The 26,398-nt window shown below is 51.6% G+C and overlaps 7 protein-coding genes and 1 non-coding gene across 8 annotated transcripts; 4 read left to right on the top strand and 4 right to left on the bottom strand.

Annotated features, from left to right (window-relative positions):
* Positions 1-49: 49 nt before the first annotated feature.
* RDH1_3 (short-chain alcohol dehydrogenase) lies at positions 50-1,027 on the bottom strand (the record flags this gene model as incomplete). The annotated part of the gene is made up of 1 exon (XM_056216751.1): positions 50-1,027. The coding sequence occupies one exon, from the start codon at positions 1,025-1,027 to the stop codon at positions 50-52; it is 978 nt and encodes a 325-aa protein (XP_056068307.1).
* A 520-nt stretch (positions 1,028-1,547) lies between these two features.
* On the bottom strand, positions 1,548-3,422 carry N0V89_007991 (uncharacterized protein; the record flags this gene model as incomplete). Its single annotated transcript, XM_056216750.1, has 5 exons — positions 1,548-1,778; positions 1,828-2,263; positions 2,316-2,710; positions 2,776-3,155; positions 3,206-3,422. The coding sequence occupies 5 exons, from the start codon at positions 3,420-3,422 to the stop codon at positions 1,548-1,550; spliced, it is 1,659 nt and encodes a 552-aa protein (XP_056068306.1).
* Positions 3,423-3,834: 412 nt separating this feature from the next.
* N0V89_007990 (uncharacterized protein) lies at positions 3,835-6,510 on the top strand (the record flags this gene model as incomplete). The annotated part of the gene is made up of 1 exon (XM_056216749.1): positions 3,835-6,510. One exon carries the CDS (start codon positions 3,835-3,837, stop codon positions 6,508-6,510), a length of 2,676 nt encoding a protein of 891 aa, XP_056068305.1.
* Positions 6,511-10,314: 3,804 nt separating this feature from the next.
* Positions 10,315-12,773, bottom strand: MAM3 (cell agglutination protein Mam3; the record flags this gene model as incomplete). The annotated part of the gene is made up of 5 exons (XM_056216748.1): positions 10,315-10,871; positions 10,925-11,408; positions 11,466-12,181; positions 12,232-12,458; positions 12,517-12,773. The coding sequence occupies 5 exons, from the start codon at positions 12,771-12,773 to the stop codon at positions 10,315-10,317; spliced, it is 2,241 nt and encodes a 746-aa protein (XP_056068304.1).
* Positions 12,774-13,370: 597 nt separating this feature from the next.
* Positions 13,371-14,686, top strand: N0V89_007988 (uncharacterized protein; the record flags this gene model as incomplete). Its single annotated transcript, XM_056216747.1, has 3 exons — positions 13,371-13,984; positions 14,037-14,596; positions 14,649-14,686. The coding sequence occupies 3 exons, from the start codon at positions 13,371-13,373 to the stop codon at positions 14,684-14,686; spliced, it is 1,212 nt and encodes a 403-aa protein (XP_056068303.1).
* A 925-nt stretch (positions 14,687-15,611) lies between these two features.
* N0V89_007987 lies at positions 15,612-15,715 on the top strand. The gene has a single exon. It is a non-coding gene; the product is annotated as a tRNA-Pro (tRNA).
* An 835-nt stretch (positions 15,716-16,550) lies between these two features.
* N0V89_007986 (uncharacterized protein) lies at positions 16,551-18,344 on the bottom strand (the record flags this gene model as incomplete). The annotated part of the gene is made up of 6 exons (XM_056216746.1): positions 16,551-16,625; positions 16,687-16,881; positions 16,939-17,117; positions 17,180-17,757; positions 17,813-18,254; positions 18,305-18,344. 6 exons carry the CDS (start codon positions 18,342-18,344, stop codon positions 16,551-16,553), a joined length of 1,509 nt encoding a protein of 502 aa, XP_056068302.1.
* A 6,774-nt stretch (positions 18,345-25,118) lies between these two features.
* N0V89_007985 (uncharacterized protein) lies at positions 25,119-26,369 on the top strand (the record flags this gene model as incomplete). Its single annotated transcript, XM_056216745.1, has 1 exon — positions 25,119-26,369. The coding sequence occupies one exon, from the start codon at positions 25,119-25,121 to the stop codon at positions 26,367-26,369; it is 1,251 nt and encodes a 416-aa protein (XP_056068301.1).
* Between the last annotated feature and the right edge of the window lie 29 nt (positions 26,370-26,398).

Genomic DNA, 26,398 nt, shown 5'->3' with positions numbered 1-26,398 from the left:
CGGCGGGTCTTGTCGTATTGCTATGAGTAGCGAAGCGCATAGGACACACTTAGTGCAGGCATACCTTCGCCTGTTCTTCACACCACTTCCAAAACCGCTCTGCTGCACCCTTTTCAATTGCCTCATAGATATCCGCTCTCGGACTCTTCGCCTTCCTTCCCCACGGCCAGATGAACTCCCCATTCGCAACCTCTTCACTCAAGCCCGCATATGCCATGGTGTAAGCTCCATAATACGTGTCATACAAGAACAAAAATTTCAATATCCGTCGCATCACCCCCGGCACATACCGATACGCCTCCGTATTCAGATTACCCGGATTCTGTACCACAGAGTAGATACCATACGGCCCCCACGCCTTCGCAGCTTCGTGGCTGAGAAACCAATTACCGACTTTGCTGGTGGCGTAATCGGGACTTGAATTCGTTGTCTTGCCTGCTTCGATGGCTTTGAAATCGATGCCACCGGGTGGAGAGAAGGTGTCTATCATCAGCGAGCCGGTCCAGACAACGCGCACGCTTCCCTTAGGCGCGGACGTCGCCGCTTTCCGCAGCAGCGGGAGGAGCAGCTGCGTGAATAAAAACGGCGCGACGCAGTTCGTTCCGATATGGCCTTCGAGGCCTTGTGCTGTCGTCGTTCCAAGTGGTGCGCCGCCGATTCCAGCATTGTTCCATAGAACGTCTAGTTTCTCTTCCTGGGCGGCGAATTCGATTGCGGCGTGCTTCACGCTCGGTAGGTCTGCCATGTCTACGTGCAGATATTTAAGGGTCCCTGGTGTCGCGACGTCTGGGTAGGCTTCCTGGATCTTGTGGATGGCTTGGAGTGTGCGCTCCTCAGAACGGCTCGCCATGTATATTGTTGCGCCTGTTGGGTAGAGCATCTTCGCCAGTTCGTATCCGAGACCTTGGTTTGCGCCTGTGATGAGGAAAACTTTGCCTTTCTGTTCAGTGATGTTCTTCTCTGTGAAGGTTGGGGCGGGCGGATAGTGTTGGGTCCACACCGCTTTCATGAATTCGAGGGACGGCATTTTGGTCGTTGATATTATTCTGTAGTTTGCGTATGAAGGGGGAAGTTTGTGCAACAGATAATCTTGGTATTTAAGCTGAATAGAGAGCTGTATCCCGCCGTGCTGATGGTTCGCCTAGCCGTGAACTAAGATTAGTTGAGTAAGCGGCATCATCAGCGCTATCGCTCGAAATGTTAGATGCATAATCTTGGACATGTCTTGGCACTTATGGTTTTGACTTTTCCCCTCACCTTTCTAGACATTCCCAGGAGTTTTGATCGTTTTTGGGTGATGCTGAGGTACATGTGTATAACAAACCGCCGGAAAGTGCCAAGACATACCCAAAATTATGCATCTAATAGATGTCTCTTAGTAGTATTAAGTTAATACGTGCGCAAGGGTCCATATCTTTTATGCGGGGACGGACGAATCGTTTCACGTGTCAAATTTAACGGGGTTTGGGTCTTCGCCCACTACTTTTGTAGCCTCTACATTACACGCCTTCCCAAACATCTCACTACCTTTAGGTTGTGGGGACATACTACGCATCTGCCTTACTAATGATCTCCTGCTCGACCTTTCCATCGTTTCCAAGTACCGTCCGCACCTTGACCTTCTTCTTCTCTGTGCTTGCCTTACGCGGGTTCTTTGCTTCGAATATATCGTCCATTTCTTCCAGGGTCAGGCCCTTGGTCTCAACGAAGAAGAAATACATGAACACAAATTCGAAGATGTCCCAGAATACGAAGAACACGTAGAACCAGTATCCGATCTGTGAAGCGTCAGAAATCATTCTTTATTCATAAAGCAGGGTGTCTTACATTCGAGAGGGCAATTGGCGCCGCGAAGGTATTGATGAAGCCTGCTGCTCCACCGACAATCTTGTACGTCCCCATGCCCTTGGCGCGCATGTCGTTCGCCATGACTTCAGCAGGGTAGATGGGCTGCATCGCCGTGAACCCGAATGCGAAGATGGCGCCAAAGACAAAGATGAAGCCGATCGAGGCCTTGGAGCTGGTTTCGGATCCTGTGTTGACGTATCCTGCTGCAGTGCCTGCAGTGATGGAAAGCGCGATAATCAAGCCTGCTGTGGAACACAACAGCATCTTACGGCGACCAAAAACATCATGCAAGCGCGCTCCTGCTGTTGCGAAGATGTACCCTTCGACAGCGTACATGATGTTGAGAAGGAGCTTAGTGTCAGTGGACTTGATGCCGACGTTGGCTGCAAGTTGAGGAAGATAATAAGAGACAACACTGCCCTTCGTTAACAAAACACGTACCAACGGACAGCAAGGGCTCGACTCACTTGTTGCCAGAGAATTGACCAAACCACGCAAATGTCATGTTTAGCATCGTCCTGTATCGTCTCGCCCTAGTTTTGAAGAGCACTCGCAGATCGAAGAAGTTGCGCCAGTTTGATACCGGATCTTTGCGGAGAGATTCTTGCATCTCATACATCTCAAGCGCAATTAAGGGGTGGTTGGCGTCGCCGTTGGCGTGGTGCTTGACCAGAAATTTGCGTGCCTCTTCGTGTCGGTCTCTAGCGACCAACCAACGAGGACTTTCCGGGAAGAAGAGAATCACGCAGCAGACTAGGCCTGGGCACACCATCTGCAGCCAGAGTGGGAGGCGCCAGTCCATGTTCGTATCGGAGAGATGTTTGTGTGCCCCGTATACAGACGATGTTGCCAGGATGGAACCCTAGTGGACCAGTCAGTCTGACCATGCCAACGAAAATTATCGAGCAAGTGTACTATATCACTTACCATGTAGTAAAAAGTGTTGTACATGCCAGCTAATGTACCCCGATACTGTGGCGGCGCCACCTCTACCAGGTATAGTGGACTAGCCGAGCACGCCAATTGTGCGAAGAAGCTTAGCAAGAACCTACCACCGATGAAAGTAGGGAGAGTCTTCGCAGTCGAGGTAATGACCGTTCCCACAATGACACCCGCAGTTCCAATAAAGATTAGCCAGCGACGACCGAGCCAGTCCGCTACCCAGACGAAAAGAGCAGCGCACATCTGTCCAACCTGGAAGATGGCGAAGATGATACCGGTGGAAGCTGTGCCTGTGGTTGGGAGGTCGTAGTACTTGGTGTAATTGGGCAGAGCGTTTATCGAGCCCATGAGTGATCCATCAAAGCCTGACTTGTCAGTTGGAGGCTCTTGTTGGGACTCGGAATGAACAACTTACCGCTCATGGTCGAGTTCAGAAAGCAAATAGTAGCCAACGCGTACAACTGCAAATGGCCCTTTCCCCATGGATTCGGCTTGTGATTCGCCATAATGGTCGCAAACGAAGCGTTCACAGCCTCCACCTCGGTCTCTTCCACGATCTTCCTGCCATCCTCGGTCAACGTCTTCTCGCCCACGTACTCTGCAGTATTCGGTCCTTTGTCTGCCATACTCATCGCGTAGTTGTTCGTAAAGTGGACTTGCAAGAAGCTGCGGGGTTATATTACTCGCAGTCATTCGTTATCTCCCGGTAACCCGGCTGCTCGTTACCACCACTTTTGATAGCCAATCGTTAGCCATGTCACGTCGCATCCCGTCGTTGCACGGGTGTTCCTTCGCTTACACCACAGCACGAACATCAGGAAAGCCGGTGGTTCATCGCCCGAGCAAGTCATGTTAGCGGGCGGTATCAATCAGGGTCGCGATGATCGTTGCCTTGTTGAGACAGGCGTTCGAGTCCCCGCACCAGGCGTCCACCAAGCCGGTGCAAGCCTCGGAGCATAACCGAACGACGACCCCTTGGCAATGTCCCTTGGCGATGATTCAGCGCGGGATACCCTTTTCGCTCGCGGCACAAACCTTACTTCAATGTTAGAGTCTGAGTACTGTGAAGTCTGTGTGGGCAAGATGGCTATGTCGCGCTTTGAATTGAAGTCCGGCTGGACGTTCAAGAAGGGAACTCGCAACTCAGAGGCAGAGTATCTCCCCGCAAATGACCTCCCAACCGAAATACATTTAGATCTGCTCAAGAACAAGAAGATTGCCGACCCATTCAAGGACCTCAACGAATTATCTGTCCGCTGGATTGGCGATGAAGCATGGACGTACCAGACAACCTTCACCACTCCTCCAGACTACGGGAAGCCCGGCATTACCACCGCTCTCAAGTTTGGGGGTTTGGACACCTTCGCCCATGTCTTTCTCAATGGGGAAACACTTTTCGACTCAGAGAACATGTTCATAGAACACGTTGTCGACGTGACAGACAAGCTGGCAACAGACAACGGAGGCGAGCAGGTGCTCGAAATCATGTTCGAATCGGCGAGGCAGAAGGGCCTTGAGCTTGTGAAGGAGCATAAAGAGCATAGGTTTATCGTGCACCAGACGGAGATTTCGAGGGGCCCGGTCAGGAAAGCACAGTATGACTGGGGCTGGGATTGGGGTCCTATACTCATGACCGCTGGGCCCTGGAAGCCAATTGTACTCGAAACCTTTGAATCGAAGATCGTCGACGTATGGGTTGAGTACGACGTTGATGATGATCTGAAGCAGGCCGAAGGCAAAGTCTTCGTCGAGTACGAAGGGCTGGGAAAGCTTGAGGCGGACATCTCAAAAGACGGCCAGTCATTGGAGAAGCTTGATGAGTTCAAGTCCACGAACAAGAGCAATGTCATGAGCGCTGACTTCGAGCTTCCGGATGCATCTCTATGGTGGCCTCGTGGATATGGTTCACAACCACTTTACACTATTTCTGTCTCACTGCGTTCAGTGCCAACATCTACAAAGCCGGAAACTGTCATCGATACAGTAGACAAAACCATAGGCTTCCGTAAAGTAGAGCTCATCCAGGAAGATGACAGCCATGGCACGTCATTCTATTTCCGTGTCAATAACGTGGACATCTTCTGTGGAGGCAGCTGCTGGATTCCACCCGACTCATTCCTCACTCGCACTAAACCGTCATCGTATCGCGCCTGGATACGGCAAGCGGCTGAGGGCAACCAAACTATGGTGCGGGTATGGGGAGGCGGTATCTACGAGGATGACTCCCTTTTCGAGGCAGCAGATGAGTTCGGTGTAGTCATATGGCAGGACTTTGCTTTCGCCTGCGCAAACTACCCTGCCAACCGTCCTTACCTAGCTTCGGTGGAGACTGAAGCACGACAGAACGTCCGGAGACTACGTAACCACCCTAGCCTAATAGTATGGGCGGGCAACAACGAAGACTACCAGATCGTAGAACGCTATGGATTGGAGTACAACTACGCCACTGACAAAGACCCAGAATCCTGGCTGAAGACTAACTTCCCTGCTCGTTACATTTATGAGTATCTGCTACCCAAAGTCATCCGCGAGGAGACGAAAGGCGTACCGTATCACCCATCATCACCCTTCGGCAACGGCATTTCTACTACGCTGAAAGTCGATCCCACCGTTGGCGATATCCACCAGTGGAATGTCTGGCACGGTACTATGGAACCTTACCAGCGCCTTCCACGAATGGCTGGTCGATTCGTCTCAGAATTTGGCATGGAAGCCTACCCCCACGTCACCACGCTCGCCAAGTCCATCACTAACCCCGATGACCGCTACCCAGGCTCCATGGCCATGGACTTCCGCAACAAAGCCATCGGCCACGAGCGTCGTCTCGTCTCCTATGTCGCCGAGAATTTCCGCATTCGGTATGATCTCGAGGGCTTCACGCACCTAACGCAAGTCATGCAAGCGGATGCATTGACGTGGGCGTACAAATCCTGGCGACGAGACTGGAAGCAGTCCGGCAACCGAAAAGTTGGTGGCGTATTGGTGTGGCAGCTGAACGACTGCTGGCCCACTATGAGCTGGGCGGTGGTGGACTACTACGGTGTACCCAAACCCGCTTACTATGCTATCAAGCGCACTTTGGAGCCGCTCGTCGTCGGCGTACAGAGAAAGGTGAACGATTGGACAGTACGACTTGCCGATGAGCTTTGGCAGCGCGATACTAGCCACATCGATATGCGCAAGGTCTGGGAAGACGTACAGTTCGACGTGTGGGTCGCGAGCAACATGCGCGAAAGCATCAACGGGAACATCACTATCAAGTTTATCTCCGTCAGAACTGGAACAGAGGTTGTTGACCCGCTGGAGCGAGCAGTCCGCATTGAACCCAACGGAACGACGGAAGTCTTCGAGAGCGAGAAGGTCGACGTGCCCAACGCTCAGGATCCAGACACGCCATTCGACACATCCAAGGCCGATCCTTTCGTTATCTACACCACGCTCACCATCCACGATAAGCAGGTAGCAAGCGATATCTCATGGCCTGAGCCGATCAAGTATCTTGATTTCCCAGACCGCGGAGTACAGGTCGAATACTCAGAAGACAAGAGGAAGATATTCGTGTCGGCTAAGAAGCCGGTTAAGGGTTTTGTGTTTGCTGAAGATGAGGGGCTGAAGCTTTCTGATAATGGGTTTGATCTGGTGCCAGGAGAGCGGACAGAAGTGCACGTGCAAGGGAATACTGCGGGCAACTTGACGTGGAGATATGTAGGCGGTCTTTGAGCCTTCTCACATGAATCGCTGGTAGATATAATGGTTGTTCACGCAGATATGCTGATTGTTGTTCTGGATGGTAGCAACTCAATTCTCGTTACGTACATAGCCACTTGAGTTCGTGCCTTCACTTTAACCGTGATATCAACTCACGCAATTTCTCGATTGATCTACTAAAGAAGTCAGTTGATCCTAGAGTCCATAAAATATCGATGCTGGAAGCTATTTTCGACTATTGCAGAATGTGTCTTGGCCAATGTATCCCTTGATATCTACGTCATTCTATTGAGAAGACGAACGGCAAATACGACTTTGATCATGTGTGTCAAAGACAAACATTTTCTTGCAAGCTCTACTCATATATAACAGCAAGGTACATGCTATCGCTCCCCGACTCCTTCATTCACAAAGCACTCTGTAGGCGAAGCACCCAACTAAGCAAAGTCACTCGAACCCAGCATACACTCAAGCAGCATGTCTACGCAAAACTTAAGATCCACTACCACATCGACTGCACACTACAATGGCATGCTGTTCCACCGCACTTTACAAGACCTCATTGACCATGCCATCGGAATCGCAGCTGATATTACGGTCGTCCTACGGTGTTCCCTTAACGCACTTTTCGCGTGTGCAATCCTCTTCGGCGTCTGGAGGTCCTTGAAATCTAGACTAAACCACTCTTGGGCGTATTACATGGCATTTGCGGTAGGCGTAATATTAGGAGAGTTGATTGGCGGTTTTCGTGCCGGATGGAAGGCTGTTCATAGACGGATGAACGTATAGAGCTGCGGCGGTACGGTTGTGGTGCCTGTATTGAAGTGAAGGGAATTTGATGACTGGAGACCTGAAGAGGGAATAGGAGAGCTGGATTTGACGCGAGATCAGTTGACACCGGAAGTGACCAACTTACATGGCAATGCGAGGTATACGGGTTTGATGGTCAGCGCTCGGTTTCATAACGACATGACTGTACCACAGAGAATCGAGATTCCATAAAAACCTCCCTATACCATGGCTAGTGAGTTACTTTGTATGAACTAGTTTTGACATTATACTGGAGATTTATCAGCTTTGACTATGAAATGAAATACGAAGTGTATCTTGAAAGCCTATTAATGTACTAGTGAAGATGAGGCAACAGCTACCATGACTGATTGCAAGATCGCGTCGTTCGTACAGACCTGGGTATATGCTCAGTTTTTGGCAGCATGAAAATGGGACGGAGAAGTTCACATTATGCATTGCGCCACAACGCCTTGCAAGAATCTCTGTTTCAGCAACGATGGCAATGATGGCAATGATAAGACAGCTCTCATGTATCAGAGCCACACCGAAACCACCACGCGCGTCTAGAACACAAACAATTCCACAGGTGTCTAAGACACAAACAAAACCACACATGTGTAAGACACAGTGTCTATCATGAACCTGCCAAAATTTCAACCCGAAGGCTTTAAATATGCTCTGGCCTGTCTTCAGCTACTTCAATCTCCAAAAACTCAAAACAATCTGCAGACAAAACAGTGCACCTACGCCATGTCAACTTCAACTCCGCTCAACCGCGACCGCATGGCCGACAACAACTCTTCACCCAACACCCATCGCGGCGCATCACATCGCGCCTACGGCTTGGTCCTTCAGTACTTCGATCACTTCTGGGTCCACTATCTCACCAACCCTATGTTCTGGTTGATCTTCACAGTCACGCTATTATTCATCTGCATCGCACTAACGGAGATGATCTGGGAGCCGCCGTTCTTTGGCAATCCAATCTTCCGATCGACCGGCCCCGTAGATCGCTTGCTCGATCTCTCTTTCTTCACTATGATCTATTGCGTTATCGGATACCCGTTTCTCTTGGGCACTGCCCTTGTCATCTTATTTTCATGCGTAGCCGGACTCGCCTTTCTCTTAGGCGTCGTATCCTCGTCAATTGGCCTAGCTCACAGCTTCGCCGCCCTGCTAGGAGCTTTTGAGCGCGACTACGCCAACGTTCATCGTTGCCTTTCGTCTACCTCCCGACGGGCCGTCTTCCTCCTTCGCCTTATGTTTTACTATCTGGCTTTTCTCGTCATCTTTGCATGTATCTACGGTATTATTCTTGGAGGTTTTTATTGGAATAACAAGCCTTTCGAAAGCCCTGACGGGAAACACTACAGCTTGGCATTTCATATAGGAGGCGCAATCGTCACGGTCGTCAAGGTATTGGCTGTATATTTTATAGGGGCCCTTAAAGGAATTGCGTCTATTCCTGGGGAGGTGGTCGAAGGATCTCAGCGTGCATGGACTTCACCATTGCGGTAGTGGTTGGAGGTGGAAGTGAGAAAGGGAAAATCGGTCCGCGCAGCTTGCAAAGAGCGAGTGGGAAGGATTCGTGCATATGAGAGAAACGAGTGGAACTCGACGTAGGAAAGACGTTCGCTCGAAACGGTAACACAGCGTAATAGTGGGTTTGGGCGTCAGGCGTACATATCATTCAACAGACAGCATAATTCATTGAAAGGGTCTTCCAACCGATTTAGAAAACCCATACACATTTGCCATGACGATGAACGCTCACAAATTGCCGCCAACGATCCACACGACTCCTTTTGCCATCCCCCCTTCTACACCCTCAGCATAAGCCTAACCCCCATCTCACTTATATGCGCCTGAAACCACCCCTTAATCACCGCCTCTCCCTCAATTTCTAGCCCAAAATCCATCACCAACCTACTTACAGCCTTCACCACACAGAACCTGACCAAACTCTGCCCGAGACAACTATGCCTCCCGCCCCCAAAACCCAATCATACACCATCTATCCTGTGAATCTCTTTCTTATTTTGATCCATGCCGTCAGGCATCCGACGCTATAGCCCTCCTTAAAATACCCCTCAACCCTCACCAAAATTCAATTCAGCGCCACCCTCACCACTTCCATACTCCTCATGCAGCCCCGGCAGTTAAACATGCTTTCCCCCCTTCCACACATGCCACAAGCAACAGCCTCAGCACCGCTGCAATTTTATGACCCGGTAAACACGCGAGAGGGCGGGGCTACAACGCAGCCATCAGGAGGAGAAAAGCAAGGGAGATACCGACTTCCTCTCGTTGTCCCTCCGCGTCATCTTTATCAAGAGCCATACTTCCTCCTTACCCCCCTTAAAAACTAAACGCAAAACACCGCCAGCAATTCTTCAAAGGGCGACATATTAGTATACATACATACAAGCATCTTATCCCCTTGCCGCACCTCGCACACTTTCGAGCTTCAACTTCATTCCCGTCATGTGCGATTGGGCATTGTACTTCGTACATACCCACCACCCCGGCCAAGGATTGATGCTGATCTCACCGCGTAGTCTCCCTGCTGTAAGCGGTACCACTCTAAACTTGAACTATATACCTCGCAATGTATCAGGCACGCCACACCAGCCCTCGCTCACGGGTCAATCTACGCGCGCCTCCGCATAGGTCCACCCCGATTTATCGCAGCACTTCAAAACCCCTAAGAAACACACTTCACATCTCAAGAGTATGCATCTTCATTGATAAGTCTCAAAACATGACTGGCTCGCTTTTCGTTTCCATTTCCCATGAGACAGACGCCCGACGAAAGCTTCAACGATCCGCATCCCGCCTGCATGGTGCGCACCACCTAACATAATGTACATGTACAATAGTGCTTCTTTCTTCCGCACTTCATTTTATCCCCTCCGCACCGCAGTCCGACCTTTCGATGCCAATTCTTTCCGCGAATCGGTGACCTTCCAATGAACGCAAACGTTCGGGACATCACCTATACAGATCTCAACATCGTATCGTACATCAGTTGTGGTCACCAAGCAGCGGCTGGTTCTCCCCACTTCCACCCGCATTGCCCTTCTTCTTCTTACCTCGCTTCTTACGATTCTTCTTCTTGCTGCTGCTTGCGCCTTGCGAGTCATTCGGCGTACCCTCCGTATCCGTGTTTGCGTTCTCTTTGTGATCTTGAGCACCGTCAGTTTGAGCAATCACAGTCTCCGAATCACTCGAACTGGTAGTCTCCAGCACGATTTTCCTCACGCCGTTGGCTTCCACAATGTTCTCAGAGATACTACCACTGCGGGCTGTGTGCCGCTTCCTTGGTGGGCTGCGGGACTGCGATGGGGATCGGCGGAGCGACGCTACGGTGCTGACGGACTGCGATCGCTGCTTGGAATTGGAGTTGGAGCGGCCGCGGTCCTCCTCGGCGTTCTCGTTGACCTGGTGAGATTTGGGTGAAGCTGGCGCCTCTTCATCATCCGCATGTTGTCTGGGATGGTCGTCTTTCCAAGACATACGATCAGCGGCCATGGTTCCGTAACCCACGGCAACGCTGTGTACTCCATCGCTAGCCTCTCGTCCTGTGTTTCGCATTAGCTCGGCTTAACATATCAAAGTGTTTGTATTATCTTACCTGCAGACTCCAGCAGCCCCTCTCCCACGCCGCCTTGGGGTGCATGTGCAGATCTGACGCTTATGACCGGACTGCGAGGCATACGGTCCTCAGGGATTGTGTTGGGAATGCCGGCTCCGACACCTTGTTTGATCTTGACAGTGCCAATGCGAGTTGCCTTGGGACGGCTGGCGACGTTGGACGGGCCCAGATGCTTCAGATGCTGTCTAATTTCCGGATCGTCGCTGCGGATGCCTCGAGTCGTGGCTCGGTCCAAAGAGCGACCAGCAGCCCCGCTGCTCTTGCGACGCAGGAGGAAAGTCGTAGCTTTGGTGGTAGGAGTCTCTTGAAGAGACAGCCTCTTTCCATTCCCAGAGCCATTCTCGGACTGTTCAACCTGTAGCTCTCCGTCCTTGACCGCCTCGGTATGCTTCTGCGAAGGGTCGGCGAGGATCTCGCCTTTTGGTACGCGTGTACGGGGCGCGGGGTGTATCCGACGAATGGCCTGTGGTTTGTGTTAGTATATGGTTTAACCGCCTAATAGTCGCGAACGGTAATGTACCTTATGAACATCAACAAACACATCCGACTCGTCGATAATCTCTTCACCGATGAGTTCCTCGATAACGTCTTCCAAGGTCACAACCCCAACAGCGCCATAGGAGTCGCCTGGGAAGTCAGAGACCAAAACCATATGCGATTTTCCTTCCTGGAAGAAGTTGATGATGTCCAAACAGCTGGTCTCCGGGCGCGTTTCAGGGAGGGTGGCCAACGCAAAGTCGCGTACGCGCAGAGCGTCCTCGGGGTCGTATGTGATGAGCATCTTGACAAGAAGCATGCCAACGAAGTTGTCAGGGTTATCGGGGGTGTGAATCGGGATACGGGAGTAGCCAGCAGAGAGGATGTTTTCCATCATCTTCTCATCCAGCACAGTATCGGACGACATAGTGAACACATCATCCATGGGTGTCATGATGTTTCCGACAGGCTTAGCCTTCAAGTCTAATACGGCTGAGATGATGGTCACTTCGTCCTCATTGAGACGATCGTCTGGGCTGGTGCCGAGCGTCTTGTGGAGCGTGACAAGAGTCTTCAATCCAGCTTTCTTGTATGTAGTCCCGTGGTCTTCTCCGAGCAGATAGTCCAAGAGTTTCGCAGTGGGCCAAGCAACGGGCGCCATGACGTACATCAGAGCGAGAACAACGGGTGCCATCCAAGCCCCGATGGGCAGGCCGTAGCGAACGCATATCGATTGAGGAACGACCTCTCCGAAGATGACTGCATGTTGTCAGATGTAGAAGGATATCGAATGGACAAGGGATGTTTACCGATCAAGACGGTAGAGCTCAGGACAGCAGGCCAGCCTCCACCGAGGGACCTATCAAGTACGATGGGCAGCGTTTCGTTGGTAATGACGTTACTCAACAGCAATGTCACCAGAACCCAGTGTTTACCCCTCTTGAGCAGGCGTAACACCCTAGTTGCATTCTTTCGCTCCGAACCTTCCCCAGACGATGCGATGACTTGGAGGTAGATCTCATCCTGGCCCATCAAGCTGTATGGAACAACGTTAGCCACTGCGCAAGTGTACATGCTGCCGGTGAGATACTTACGCGATGGTCAAACCGGCAAATACACCCCCGGCCAGGACGAGGGCAATGGCGATGCCCAGGTACAGCCATAGGCTCGCATCGGCAGGCGAATTGGGCTCCTCATCGTCGAGCGCGTGAATAGCGCCCTTGTGGAAGAGGGGTATAGCCTTCACCACGGGCGCGAAGCCGTAAAGGAGGGCGAGCCGGGCGACGTTGATGGGGGCATGGCGGGCCCACGGTCGGACGTTGGCGGTGCCGCTTGAGCGAACGGAGCTCATGGCCGATGCCACAGCTTTTCAGGCGTGCTGCGACGCGGAAAATGGGGAGGGTAGAGGGCAATGGGCGGCGCGACAGAGAAAATGAGCGTCGAACGATGCAGAGTTGAGGAAGTCGCGAGAAAAGTGGGTCCGTGCGGGACGGCGGGCTAGAGGGAACAGGGAATAACAGCGAGCAGGCACAAACGAGCCAAGTCCTGGGCAACTTTGTTTGCTGATGATTTCCTTATTGATTGTTCATGATGTTCGGAAGGACTGACGCGTTCTCTGCCTCGAATTGAGTGCTGATGTGGGCTGCACTACATAGGATCACTCACGTCTAGACGCACGGCGCCGAAAGCAGCCTTCGTCATCGTACCTTAACGAGCACTCTCGAACCACGCCTAAAAGGCCAATGCTCAATCACGTGTCGTTCGCGGGGATACAATACGCTTGGCTCGACTAACTCCGTCTGGCATGTTGTCCTAGGGTAACCCGCAGGTAGCCGTCGGTATTCGATTGCTTGTTCGGCAATGCCACAACTCTCCACGTCCTGTCAGCCGCTCAAGTTCCCCAGACTTTTGCGTCTTCTCCAGAACATGTAACTCCAAGACCTAGACAATGGCCGCTAAGAGTCCCTCCATCCGCGCCCTCTCGCGATACCTCCTCCGCCCACAAGCGCCTCTGCACCCGAGGTGCCGGCAACAATGCTACACCAAACGGTACTCTTCTGCAGTAGCCGGAGCACGTCTCAATGGCACCGTCGAATACGACACCACACCGCTGCTGTATCATACATCCAAAGCTGCTCTCGCGAACCCAGAACTGCCTGAGGATGTCCGCAGAGGCCAGACAAAGCGCATCAACCTGTACCAAGCCGTGAACGAGGCCCTTCGTCACGCTTTGCAATCGGATGAAAGAGTGATTGTGTTTGGAGAGGATGTACAATTTGGCGGAGTCTTCAGAGCTACAATGAACCTCGCGAGCGACTTCGGGACGGAACGCGTCTTCAACACGCCGCTGAGCGAGCAAGGTCTCGTTGGGTTTGCCATCGGCGCTGCGAGCGAAGGCATGAAGCCTGTCGCTGAGATCCAGTTCGCCGACTACGTCTACCCAGCTTTTGACCAGATCGTGAACGAAGCGGCCAAATATAGGTACATGTCAGGAGCAAACCAAGTGCATTGTGGAGGACTGGTTGTTCGCATGCCGACCGGTGTAGTGGGGCATGGTGGCCTGTGAGTACTTCGCCATGCATCATGATACATCCAGATGCTAACGACACTGCAGCTACCACTCGCAGTCGCCCGAAGCCCTCTTCACTCACATACCCGGCCTCCACGTCGTCATTCCTCGCTCGCCCACCCAAGCCAAAGGCCTTCTCCTCTCCGCCATCAAGTCAAATGACCCAGTCGTCTTTATGGAGCCCAAGATTCTCTACCGTGCCTCCATCGAGCAAGTCCCTGTCGACCCCTTCTACCTTCCGCTCGACAAGGCCGAAGTCCTGAAGACTGGTAAAGACCTCACCATTGTCTCGTACGGACAGCCCCTATACACATGCTCAGCAGCGATAACAGCAGCGGAGAAAGACTTTGGGTGCAGCGTTGAATTGGTTGACTTGAGGACCATTTATCCGTGGGACAGGGAAACGGTCCTTGACAGCGTGAAGAAGACTGGAAGAGCGATTGTAGTGCACGAGAGCATGCAGAATGCGGGCGTAGGCGCTGAGGTGGCAGCAACGATTCAAGAGCAGGCCTTCTTGAGGTTAGAAGCGCCGGTAAAGAGGGTCACTGGATGGGCGACATTCACAGGCTTGATGTTTGAGCCGCTGATAATACCGGATGTCACAAGTAAGCGCACTTCCCTCGTAAGAATTGCAAGCAGATTACTAACAGGTTCCAGGAGTTTACGACGCTATTAAAAAGACGTTAGACTACTAGATATGATCTCACGAAAGCTACGATAGACTAAGCCCGCGATGGCGCGGTTACCACGCCAAAGAACGGGATCTACTTGGTAGTAACACTATTTATCAATGACCCTTACCAGAGCACTCCAGGACTCTAAAATTCAACAAAGAAGCATGTGTTCCTACCCCAGCCCCGTTCCCATTGCGCTAGACCCCACCGTTCGCCCGTTCGCTTCCTATCCGCAGACCCACTCCACAACCTAACCCCATCCCACCACCCTCCCAAAAAACAACCCTCAAGACCGCAAAAAAGAAAGCTGTCGCTTCTGTGGATCGAACACAGTCTATTTCCCCTCTGTCAGCGATCGCGTCCGATCCATCAAACTATTATGTGGGTAACTTACACCTCCAGATGTACATTCGAATTGAACCGAAGTTTGCCGTAAACGGATTGCTTCAGTCTGGCGCTCTCCCAAGTGAGCTAAAGCGACTGTGCTTTTGATGACTAACACCAGAGATGCAAAGTACATATACTGGGGAATAGATGTGCTGCGGGAAGAGTAGTCGAAGTTGCGGGAGAAAATACTAGCGGCGAAGTGGGTCCGCGTAAAGGACGGAGTCAAGCGAAGGTAGGAATGCAACATTGCGCAGGAGAAACCAAATAAGCTGATTCAATTATTCTAGACAGTGTTCCAATTCAATCGTTGGACCCTATCCTCATATAGTCGGTGCAGGTATCCGCTGTACCCTCCATAGACACCAAGCACCTCACACCCCTCTCTACACCCCTCTCTACACCCCTCTCTACACCCCTTCTACACCCCCTATACATACCCTCCTACACCACCCCGCCCCTCCTCCGCCCCACTCGCGGCCCTCTACTCTGACCGTCGCGCCCGTCCTGCCCATCTAGATAACCCCCTTCCGCACCTAACCCTCTTCACAGCGGTGCACACGGCTCAATGGTCTAGTGGTATGATTGTCGCTTCGGGATGTAACGCCTGGATTCTACACGGATTTGTAATGTGACAGGCCCCGGGTTCGAATCCCGGTTGAGCCCTGCTTTTTGGCGGTGGACTGCGGACGAGAGGTGGAGGGGAGGAGGAGGGAGTGCTTTTGGAGGTGGAAGGGTTTCTGAGAGACTTCGACGGTACGTCGTAGGCGAGAACGCTTGAAAGCTTGAAAGGGTAGATTTGAGCGTGCAGGAGTACGTTTCTTGGTTTGCTAGATATTAAAGCAGCTGCGCCGTACTTGAGTGCGGTACCTTCACCGAGAAGTGTTCCAGTGGGCAACAAAGGTGGTCCTCGATCAGTCCGTGCATACGCGCCTTTCTCTTGCCTACACATGGTACCAAGCCGTATATCTGCAGACCATACAAGTCTAACGTCTTCTCACACTGCAACGTCTACATCCCGTCCAACCACCCCACCTCATCCCAGCGCCGGATCCCCCACAATAACTGCGGTACCATCCCCCACCCTTCCTTACATCCAGCACGTCCAAATAACCTACACAAGCTCAACGCCGTTGCGCCCAGTTCCACTCGCCCCAGCCGCGTAGGTAGCACAGGTACCGACCGGCAGTTGGCACTGCACCGGCCCAAGTACCGATGCCGCGCAATCTACGGATCTACCGGGGTCCGTCATCTGCATGACACCAAAGATGCGGGGAACCCCCGGGACGCAATGCGATCGCGCTGCACGGTTGTTTGGGGATAGATTGCGTGGAGACATGGGTTCTCTTTGTCTTGCTGCGAAGAGAGGGTGAGGTACACTGCGTGTGTACAAAAGCGAGTTTCATTTTTTCATCTTCAACAGACTGGAGGGATGAAGGTGTGTTGGAAATAGTCGGCATAACGACCGGGGTATCATGGTACTATCTAAGAGACTTGCTTGCTACTGCAGATTCTGTTGGCGACCTTCACGGCCACCGACTGTGTCTGCCGTAGGAATCGTCGCCTGCCCATCCGCCTGTTTCCCACCGCTCGTCAATCACCCTGTCTCGACCTCCCGCCGTCACCGTCGTGCGTACCTGCACCCTTGGCACAAGCGGTGTGTCGCTCCTCCGGTACACACTCCCTTTGTCGAGGTCAAAATCAAATGCGCCTAACTCGCTTTGCAGCTGCTTCTCTACACGCTGCCGGACTTCTTCGGCGCGCGTGTCGGTTTCGAAGAGGAAGGCGAGTTCTTCGAGGGTGCGGCCGTAGGTTTCGGGGAACAGGAGGTACTGGATCACGAATTAGTATGGTAGAGTTAGGTTTGTAAGAGAGATGTGAAGACTTACGATGAAGACGATTTCGAAGGAGAGCCAGCAGCAGTAGGTGATTAGCCAGCGCCAGCTTATTTCCCTCAGGCCGATGGGATTGACAAAGGTAGTGAAGAACCCTGCGCCGCGGCCAAAAAATTGGAAGATTGTTATGCCGCGGGCTCGTTGGGCGAAGGGGAAGAGTTCAACGAGGAAAGCTGTGTGGGGTTAGCTTTGCTTCCACGCCTATCTGCCAGTTGTCTACTGTCGGGCAACTTACTGTATGTCAAAGCATTATAGCCAATGTTGTAACATGGCTGATACAAGAAGATGAAAAATATGGTGATCTTCGCTGCCACCTGCGAGTGTTTCTCCAAAAATTGCTGCATTGCCACTGTCCATCCCACGTAGCAGCAAAGCAGCGCCGTTGCACATGTCAAGTACATGACTCTTCTCGGGAACCGTCTCACCAGCAGACTGATGCACACTGCATTGACCAGGTTCCAGCTGTTCAGGCCGACGTTCAGTTTCCCCTTGAAGTTCGGATCCGTGTAGCCAATGAGCTGGAGCAGGTCTGACAGGTAGTATGAGATGAGCGTGTTGCCGGACCATTGTGTGAAAAGGCCGAGGAAGGAGCCAATAACTACGCGCTTGCGCATTCCGGGTGTAGAAACCATGTCAAACCAGGAGCGCTGGGAGGATTGAAGTTCGAGGCGGATCGTGGATTCAATCTGTGCCATTTCGGCGAGGGCGAAGTCGGATTGGGAATTACCTTCTGCATGATAGTGGACAAGTATCCGATACGCTTCCTCACGCTTGTCTTTCGAAATGAGGAATCGCGGGGATTCGGGGATGAAGCTGCCATGTGTAAGCTTATGTATGAGTGCAAGATAACAAAGATGGGCAAACATACAATATGAAGATGATCTGAAGCATGGACGGACCAGCTTGCAAAAGTGATGGTATTCGCCATGCCCAGTCTGAGTGCAGATGCTGTGTGCCGAAAGACACTCCTGCGGCAACGAGTGCTCCCACGAAGTAAAGTGCGTTGAAGAGGGAGGTCATGATAGGGCGTTCTTTAGGATATGCGAGCTCTCCCATGAGCGAAGAACCGGCGATGATGCAGAAAGGAATCCCAAACCCTAGAATCCAACGGGCCACCACGTACATGGCAGCACTGATGGAGAAAGCCTGTACAAGCGAGCCAACCACCATGATCCAGCTTCCTAGGAAGATAGCCCATCTTCTTCCAAAAGTGTCATTGACATATGGCACAAATGGTAATGCACAGATTGCACCGAGGTTGTAGGCGGCCGATATGATGCCTAACAGCGCTCCCCTTGGATGATTGAAGTCTGCTCGGTGTCAGTGTTTCCGTCGTTTCAGTATTGAGGGAATCGCTTACAGTCCTGCCATGCCGGTGATATCTGGACTGTGTTGATCATTTGCGAGTCAAACCCACTTGTCATCTCGATGCCAATGCAACATGGCAACAGTAACGCGTACAGGACCCTCAAATTCTTCTTTTGGTACCATGGTGTACGATCTTGCTGTACGATTCGTGTCAAGATAGGGTCTGCCGCTTGTGCTCTCGCCGCATTGCCGATTGGCGCCATCTCTTCAAAATCCCAGTCGCTCTCGTCACTTCTTCAATTCAGGTTCGTTATCGTATGCACATTCGACACTTCGAGGCATTACAGGCCTCCAGTACCTTCTCTTGGGCCTGATGTAATGGAACAGGAATGGTGGAGGTCAGCACACGCGCGAGCGGGGGATCTGCTACATCTTAATAACTTTCCCATCACCGGGGGCCTGGTGCAATCAATGCGTCCATCTGGAGCGCGCAGGATCTACGCCGGGGAGTGCACGCTCGACGGTCATCTGCGGAGGTGCTCGCTGAACCTTGTCGCGTAAGCGTAATATGCATATACGGCGGGTATTGGCCAATAGCCGGCACGGAGAACCCGAACGGGGCGTATGCGGGTAAAAGAGCAGAACTTATTGAGAGAACTGGAACTTCGTATAGTTACGCCGCGCTGAGCTTTGTGTTTGATCTGAGTGGTGTGGCGGCGTAGTCGATGCAGTCACCTCGTGCCGCTACAGATGCGACGAGAAGCGCATCACCGCATGCAATCTCCTCTGGTGCGAACGATCCGTATCCGACCCGACTCTGCTGTTCTCTTGGTAGACACACGAGCTTCCCACCGGCAATGGGGGGCAGGATCCAAGTCGGCGATCCGGACGTCGACAACCAGGGCGATCCTTCGCTACCCAATCACGCCAGCCTCCCCACAATCCTCCAACCTCCTAGACCGACACCTGGCTATATTATGACATAGAAATAACCTCCAAGATACACTATGCCGCATCGAAGCAGGCATCCAAGGCCCCCAAGGATCTGGTTCGCTCGCGTGCGCACATGCGACTTAGCTGCTAGGCCCCCTTTTGGCCGGATAAATTAAACGTCGAAGGAACAGAGAACATCGCTTGCGCATTCGCCTCCGCATTCGCCGTGCCGTCGTTATTTCCCCGCATTCGAGGGTTGGAGCATGATCAATGCTGGAGCTGAGAGGCGTGGAGCGGACCTGTCAGGACTCCGGGGAGCACTTGACGAGGTGTGAGAGAACTGCAGGTGTGTGCGTTTGAGTAACAAGACATGGATCTTTCGCTTGTGTCGAGTGAAGTGAAAGGAAGGTGCTTGTGCTGCTTAGGGGCTATTTTAGTCGCTCTTCGCTTACGTGATCGTGATGCACGTGAACCCGTTAGGGTTGCGAAGCTCGACTACTGATACATCGCCTGAACTTACATCCTCGCATAAGAAACATTCGCTCACCGCATCCATTCATTGGAAGCTTCACGGTAGCCAAGTCGTTCATTTATCTCTTGGGGCGGATTGGGTTTGTAGGATTGGGTTCGAAACGCCACTCGGGGATGATGACGAGTAGGCGAGCACGAGCCTACATGAGCTCAAGGTCAGCTATAACACACAAGGATACACATTCTGGAAAATGGGCAAGCCATAGCGAAAATGGAGAACCTCTTGGAAGCTAATGTATGTAGGACAGTCGCTTGAACAGTGCTGGCCGCAAAGGGTCTACAGTCATTGTCTTATCGTATCGCGTATGCGCTGCGGTCGCGCATGGAATCGCCTACGCTGCTCGTGCCTGCATCTTTCCCTAGGCCGGATGTGGGCTGGATCAACGTTTCCAGCTCCGGCACCGCATTCAGCTATCTCTACAAACGTAGGGGGCGTCCCGTTCCGTGCCGTATAACGTACTTCCGCCTTAGCACGCCTCAGGCGTCTCATGTCGTGCGCCTTAATAACACGAGAACGTGCGGGTTGCTTGATAAACGTGCAGCCATGAGCATGACCACCACATCCACCAATATCCACTTTTACGAAGCGACGCAATGCACTAGGTCGCAAAACGGAAATCAAGACTAATTCGATCGAGAGCTGAGAACCCGAGATATCGAAAACCGGAGCACTCACCGCTTCTTTCCTACATCGTCAGTGGTCGCTATGTACACTTGCTGCTCTTCCGCAGTAATTGCGTCCCATTTCTTCGCCTGTTGGTTGTTTCTCCAATGCTAATCGAAGTATGTGCCTGGATATTGTCTCACGCACATCCAGACACAGATGACTAGGAGACCTTTGTCCGCTTTAAGTGTCGTGGCGCATCGTTTGATTATTAGACTGAAGGCTGTCAGCAATTGCTCTATAGCTAAGAGGCAGATTCTTGCTGTTCGCTCCGATTATCCCGCTAATCTGTACAAACTTACTGTACAGTGAGGCGTAAACGGTGCGGTTCTGAACAGAACCTGCGTTTCTCGAAGTCCAAGCAACTTGGATGGGATGAGTGCTTGTATTCGTCAGCTTCTGCCGCATTCTTTTAATTTTGAGTGACCTACTGGGGAAAAGAGTACCGCCATCTTGATTGGAAAGTGGGCCTAAGGGCCCATCGGCTCGTTCAATGCAAGTAAATCTGCTAAAAACAGCATCAAACAAATATTCTCTGCCATCGACACAAAACTCCGGTTGTTCACCAGCTCGCTGAAGACAGTGATATTGAACGTTTGACCCAGAGCCATGATAAGGTGGGGGAGGAACTTCCGGAGGGCACCGATAACGCTGTACGGAAATGGGTTGATGTAGGATATCTGAGACAGAGAAATACTGTCACAAGGCTGCTTCTTTCACAGTCTTCATAGAAGTGAGTGTTTCTCTCTTATCACTCAGAGACCTTGCGTTTGTCGAGCATACGGATCCTGCTTTCCTACTCGGCGTTGCAAAACGATCTCAGGTAGGAGTTTCTGTCGGATTCCAGACTTCACAATTAAAGGGCTTGAATGGGTCCGCAGCAGATCATTGTATTTGTAGGAACTTGCGATTCGCGTTGAGGCCTTTGCAAGGCTCGTTTTATGTGAGGCATCGTGATATAATTGTGCTGCTGTACTCTGAGGTTGCGCGTCGGTAGATCTCCTTCCCGCGCCACTGTCAGCTACTATTGGATAGTTCACTCTTAGCGTGCCTGTTGAATGGGGCATACCAGACGCACAACATGTTCGCTGACTCCTGCATCTATTGATATACGTGCACTTTTCTCCAAAGTTGCTGTACCAATTTCCACATTCCGAGTCGCACCACTCTGGCTTTGCTAGCCCTGTCAGAACTCAAGATACTCCGATAAAGACGTCATCTGCTTACCCGGTCGCAATGACAACTGACATCATCGCACTAGCCAACGCGCACATCGACTCCTATGCCGCAGCTGCAGCGCGAGGTCGCGACCAAACCATACCACTCCAAGATCTTGCCACACAATATTCCGTTCACTACCTGCCATCCTGGACCGCCTTTGCTCTCGGTACCGCTTTCCCATCCAATGCCCGAGAAGATACCCGAAAAGGCTTGGAGACTACTCTGGGACTCTACAAACGAAACGGCTTGGGCACAGATGTTCGCAAAGTGACTAGTCGGGTAGTGAGAGTCAGCGCGACAAGTGCGATCTGTTTCATCACGTGGAGCTTGCATCCGCCTAGTGAAAGCCCAGAGAGTAGGCAAGGAGAGAAAAATGCTTTGGAATTTGAGGATGTGTATGGATTTCGGGTTAAAGAGAATGGGGACCTGAAAGGTGGATGGGAGTATGTTGTCGCGGATCAAGAGGTGGAGGCTGTGCTGAGTAGAGTCCCGGATCTCTATAAATGAACCCGGTTTCATGAGATTATTCATTTGCCTGATAACAGTTTCGAAACTCTCCGTTGTCCCTCCATCTCACTCATGCCACTTTGTGTGGCGAATAGTAATGCAATCTGGGCTCAATATGACACTAGCCCCCCAGGAAAGGAACGATCTTATCGATGGTAGCAAAGCCGCAGCATGTAGCCCATCCAGGTTTCCCCAACACCACGTGATTGGTAGAAAGATAGGACAACCCATAGATCCCAAACACACATCAATAGTGCAGCCGTCAAAATGATTAAGCCGACCATGGCCTTGTCGCGGCGCTTGAGAAGTGGCTCCTGAACGACGCCAAGGACAGTATTCGTGCCTCCCTTGACCGTGGTTCGCCAAATTAAGAAAGTGAAGCATATCTAGAAGAAATTAGCAAGATGTCATCAAAAGGAAGCGCAACAGAACGTCTTCCCAGTTCGAATAGGATATAATGCATCACGTTAGACATTTGGCTGCATATGGGTAATATAGCGCCAAACAACCGACTATGATGGAGCGTATTGCCGAAGGAGATGAAGAGGTACCTACCGTCCAGCCTAACATGAACATCGAGACGTAGATATGGTATCGGGTAGATTTCAAGCCAAAGTCTACACCTGGTTCAATTGGAAGCTGAGGGATATGTCGACCAAGATCAAGCTTCGGCTGGCGAGTTTCTTGTAAGACCGAGCCAAGCAAGGCAAGCGCAAATCGAATGCAGCGGCATACTTGCAAACCAAACCAGTGTCTCACTGAGAGTATCCGTAGCTGGTAACACAGGTTTGGCTTAGAAACATGTGCAGGCAGGGCCGTTGATGAATTGACGAGCTGAGGAAGAAAAAGTCAGCGTGTGTACGAACAGCTCGCAAACCGCACAATCTTACTTACCTTGCTTATCCAGTACGGGATAGATTGTTGTGTGAATCGTGCGTAAATGAGCTCTGAAGCCAGCTTGCCCCATAGAGGCAACTTGGCATAGAAGACGAGAACTTGATAATGCGCCATTAGCGCGTACTCCACGATAATAGTGTTCACCGTCATCATGTATCGCTTTGTGGCCACAATCATTGACGGTCGAAAGAGTTGTGTCCTGCATATCGGGCATAAGTCGCCATGAGGCGCGTCTGCGAACTGCTGGATGCAATCGCGGCCGAAAACATGGTTGCATGGAAGTACCCGGGCGGCGGGATGGTCGTCATCATATTCTCCCCAGCCTAAAACAAGATGTTAGTGAACCATTGGCGAAAATTAAGGGGGTGATAAAATTATCGATGCGTATGGAACGAATGTTCCTTTGCGTCCGCTTGGGATGTTTTCGACATTACATTTCTCAAGCAGACAGGGCGAATGTTCGAAACAACTTACAAAAGGCACACTTATTGTCATGGAACGCATCGTTGTCGTTGGCCGGGACAACACGCGAGCTAAGAAATTTAGCTTTGGAGTCGAGTGTGAAGTAATCCATGGTAAAGCCTGGCGGTTGATGGTATCGAGTATGATTGTCGCTACAGAGTTTAGGGTGAAGGAACGTGGGTTTTGATCGCGTGTCTCTGTGTCTTATCTCAATTGGTAAAGCGGGTCTGCCCCATTGAATGAACCCTGGGGCATGTCCCACGTGCTTGCGGAGAGCAATGATATTGAGGTCTGGGGTGAAAGCGGGTAGTCGATTTATACGTATGGTGCAGCCTTGGGCTTGCCAGAAGAGAAGATATGTAGCCTATGAAAGTTGGAAAGTTGAATCTAGGTACGAAGTCTCCAGCGACTAGGGTAATTAGTGAAAGCTCGCTAAGACTAGCAGAAGTAAACATAGCTGCCACGTGAAATTGCATTGACCACGTGCACTGTACTAAGCCTTCAGATACAGACTAGCGCATTTTGAACGCGCTGTGTCTCAGCGAGATAAGTTGCACGGTTCGCGTCGAGCTTGACGAGGCGCCAAGAATTGGGAGTCGGTTTTGGAACCAGCTAATCAGCTGGCTTGATTTAGGCGCAGGTTGTGTACTGAGGCATAGGGGTGGAAAGGACAGGAGGTGGAAGTGGGATGGCGATGCAGAGGTTGACTGCGTAGCCCCTTCTTGATCGATCCACGGTTCAGTCTTAGGTACTACCATTCAACAAACCAACAAGTCACACGGCGGTTTTTACCACGGACTTTGCCTAACAGCACGCCATAAATTAACGAAAAAGAACATAGTCTGACATTTTGGTTTTGCAGCGTGATATTGTTTCTTGTGTGCTCAGTCACTAGATAAAATCGTGTACAAAAGCTGGATGAGAAGCTACCCTAGGAGCATTGTTAGCGTATAGGACTTAGTTATGAGACATCTACGGCCTCGCCTCATATTTAGGAAGGGACATTCAGGCGAAACCTAGAGGACCTACAATCAAGCCGTAATCGTTGCTGCCCAGTGGTTGATTGATGATTGCTTGATTATAATTAGGTGAATGATTGGTGTCTGCTCTTCCTCGCTCGTAGAGCAAACCATTTATGATGATCTAAAAGGGTCAAAAAGATACGCAAACTTGAATATAGTGAAATATCACCACAAGTGTGGCCAAAGCCAGAATTGAGGCAGTCAGCTAAGGCCACCTTGTGCTAGGCACTATTAGAATACTCCTGAATGTATACAAATTCTTCCCGGACAGGCCTCCTGTCACTCAACAACCCCCTTCAACTTGCTGCTCTATCGCTGTCTTTCCAGCTTGGGCACACCAAGTGGCCTGTGCAACCTCGACATAACAAATATAATATCGATTCCTTTGAGCGGACATATCGCTCACCTCAACGCTCGACGTAGACCCTACCCTGCCAGCAGATCCACCTTCGGCAATCTCGAGATCGTTTTTATCGACGTCTTCTCACGGGCCGCCTTCGCCCCGCGTCGGCAGCACCACACTCTGAACCCTCGCCTGCAATCTTCCGGACCTCAGGATGGGGATCACTGCCCGAAAGAAGGGAATGATCGTCAGGCGCTTCGGTGCTCTCACAACACGACCTAAAGCCATGGACCACGGCCAGCGAAATCGTGCCTCTCGCCTTACCTTCCTAGATCTGCCTTCGGAGGTACGCAATCAGATTTACGGATACTGCATTCTTGCTCCTGAGCTAGAGATTGGTTCGAAAGCCCAAACCGCAGCCCGATCTTACGGCGATCCCACTCTCTTGGAGCGCCCCGAGGCAAATCCAGAGGGAACCTCATTCGCCGAGTATTGGCAAGAAATGCCGATCGAGCGGTCACCTGCTACGCGCCAAACCTCCTGGACTGTTGAGCCCATTGAGATCTATCGAAAGTTCGTCATCAACCAGACGTCCAACGTGGCTTTAGGTGAAACCATAGCCAGGAGGGTCCATATACCTGGAGGGTTTCGCGCTTTCAAAGCCAGCTACGTCAAGAGTGACCGAACTCCGTCTCTCAGCGTCAACTTGTTCCTCGCCAACAAACAGATTTGCCGTGAAGCGTCGACTCTTTTCTATGAAAAGAACCATTTCGTGTTCAATAATCGTTGGGAGGATGTGCACTTTGCACCTATGGCATTCTTATGGGACCACCCAGGCGCGTACATCTCGATGCGCTCTCTTCACATTGTGATGCCAGATCCACCCAATTTCACCAATAATGGCCGTATGCCACGAGGAGAGGACGCAGTGCCTTCCAACGGGATGTGGAAAGACCTCATCACTCAGATTTGCAAGATGAAGCTCCAGCACTTCGGCGTTACGGTCTCGGTCGACATTACTGACCGCTTCAATTTCGTCCCACCTAACTTTCCCTTCTCTGCGGCGTACACTTACCGATGGTACGAAGCATTGTTCGCCATCAATGGCCTCCAGTCTATGAGGCTGCTCTTTGACGTCAATCCTGAATACACCAACCCGGACATGAGCAGTGTGACCCAGAACAAGGGATCGGATATACCGGCGGTCATGACCTTGGCTCAGAAAACGAAATACCATTGGCTCTCAGGGAAAGGTTCTTACGAGCATTCTCTGCTGTTTATGAGCCTATCAAAGGGCGGTGAGGGCGCTACGGGACAGCGACTGGAATTCGTCTCGTGGATGAAGGCCGATAACCCGGGCTTGTGGGTCTTTCCGCTACACCAATTGCCGCCGTTCCTATGGCAGCAGGATCCCGCTTGGTACCAGCATCGCGATCTTACAAAGCAGTATAGGATGCAGCACTATACTCGCTCGGGTATCCAGCGGTTGCTAGGACTGAGCGACAATGAAGCTGAACGGCTTATCCTTCGTCGCTGACTGCCAAAGTCCAAGGGCGATGGAGGCCT

Source organism: Didymosphaeria variabile (genome assembly GCF_027946475.1).
Source record: "Didymosphaeria variabile strain IMI 356815 chromosome Unknown scaffold_6, whole genome shotgun sequence".
Classification (NCBI taxonomy): Eukaryota; Fungi; Ascomycota; class Dothideomycetes; order Pleosporales; family Didymosphaeriaceae; genus Didymosphaeria; species Didymosphaeria variabile.
Note: the sequence above shows the minus strand (reverse complement) of the source record. Positions and strands in the feature narration are given on the sequence as shown.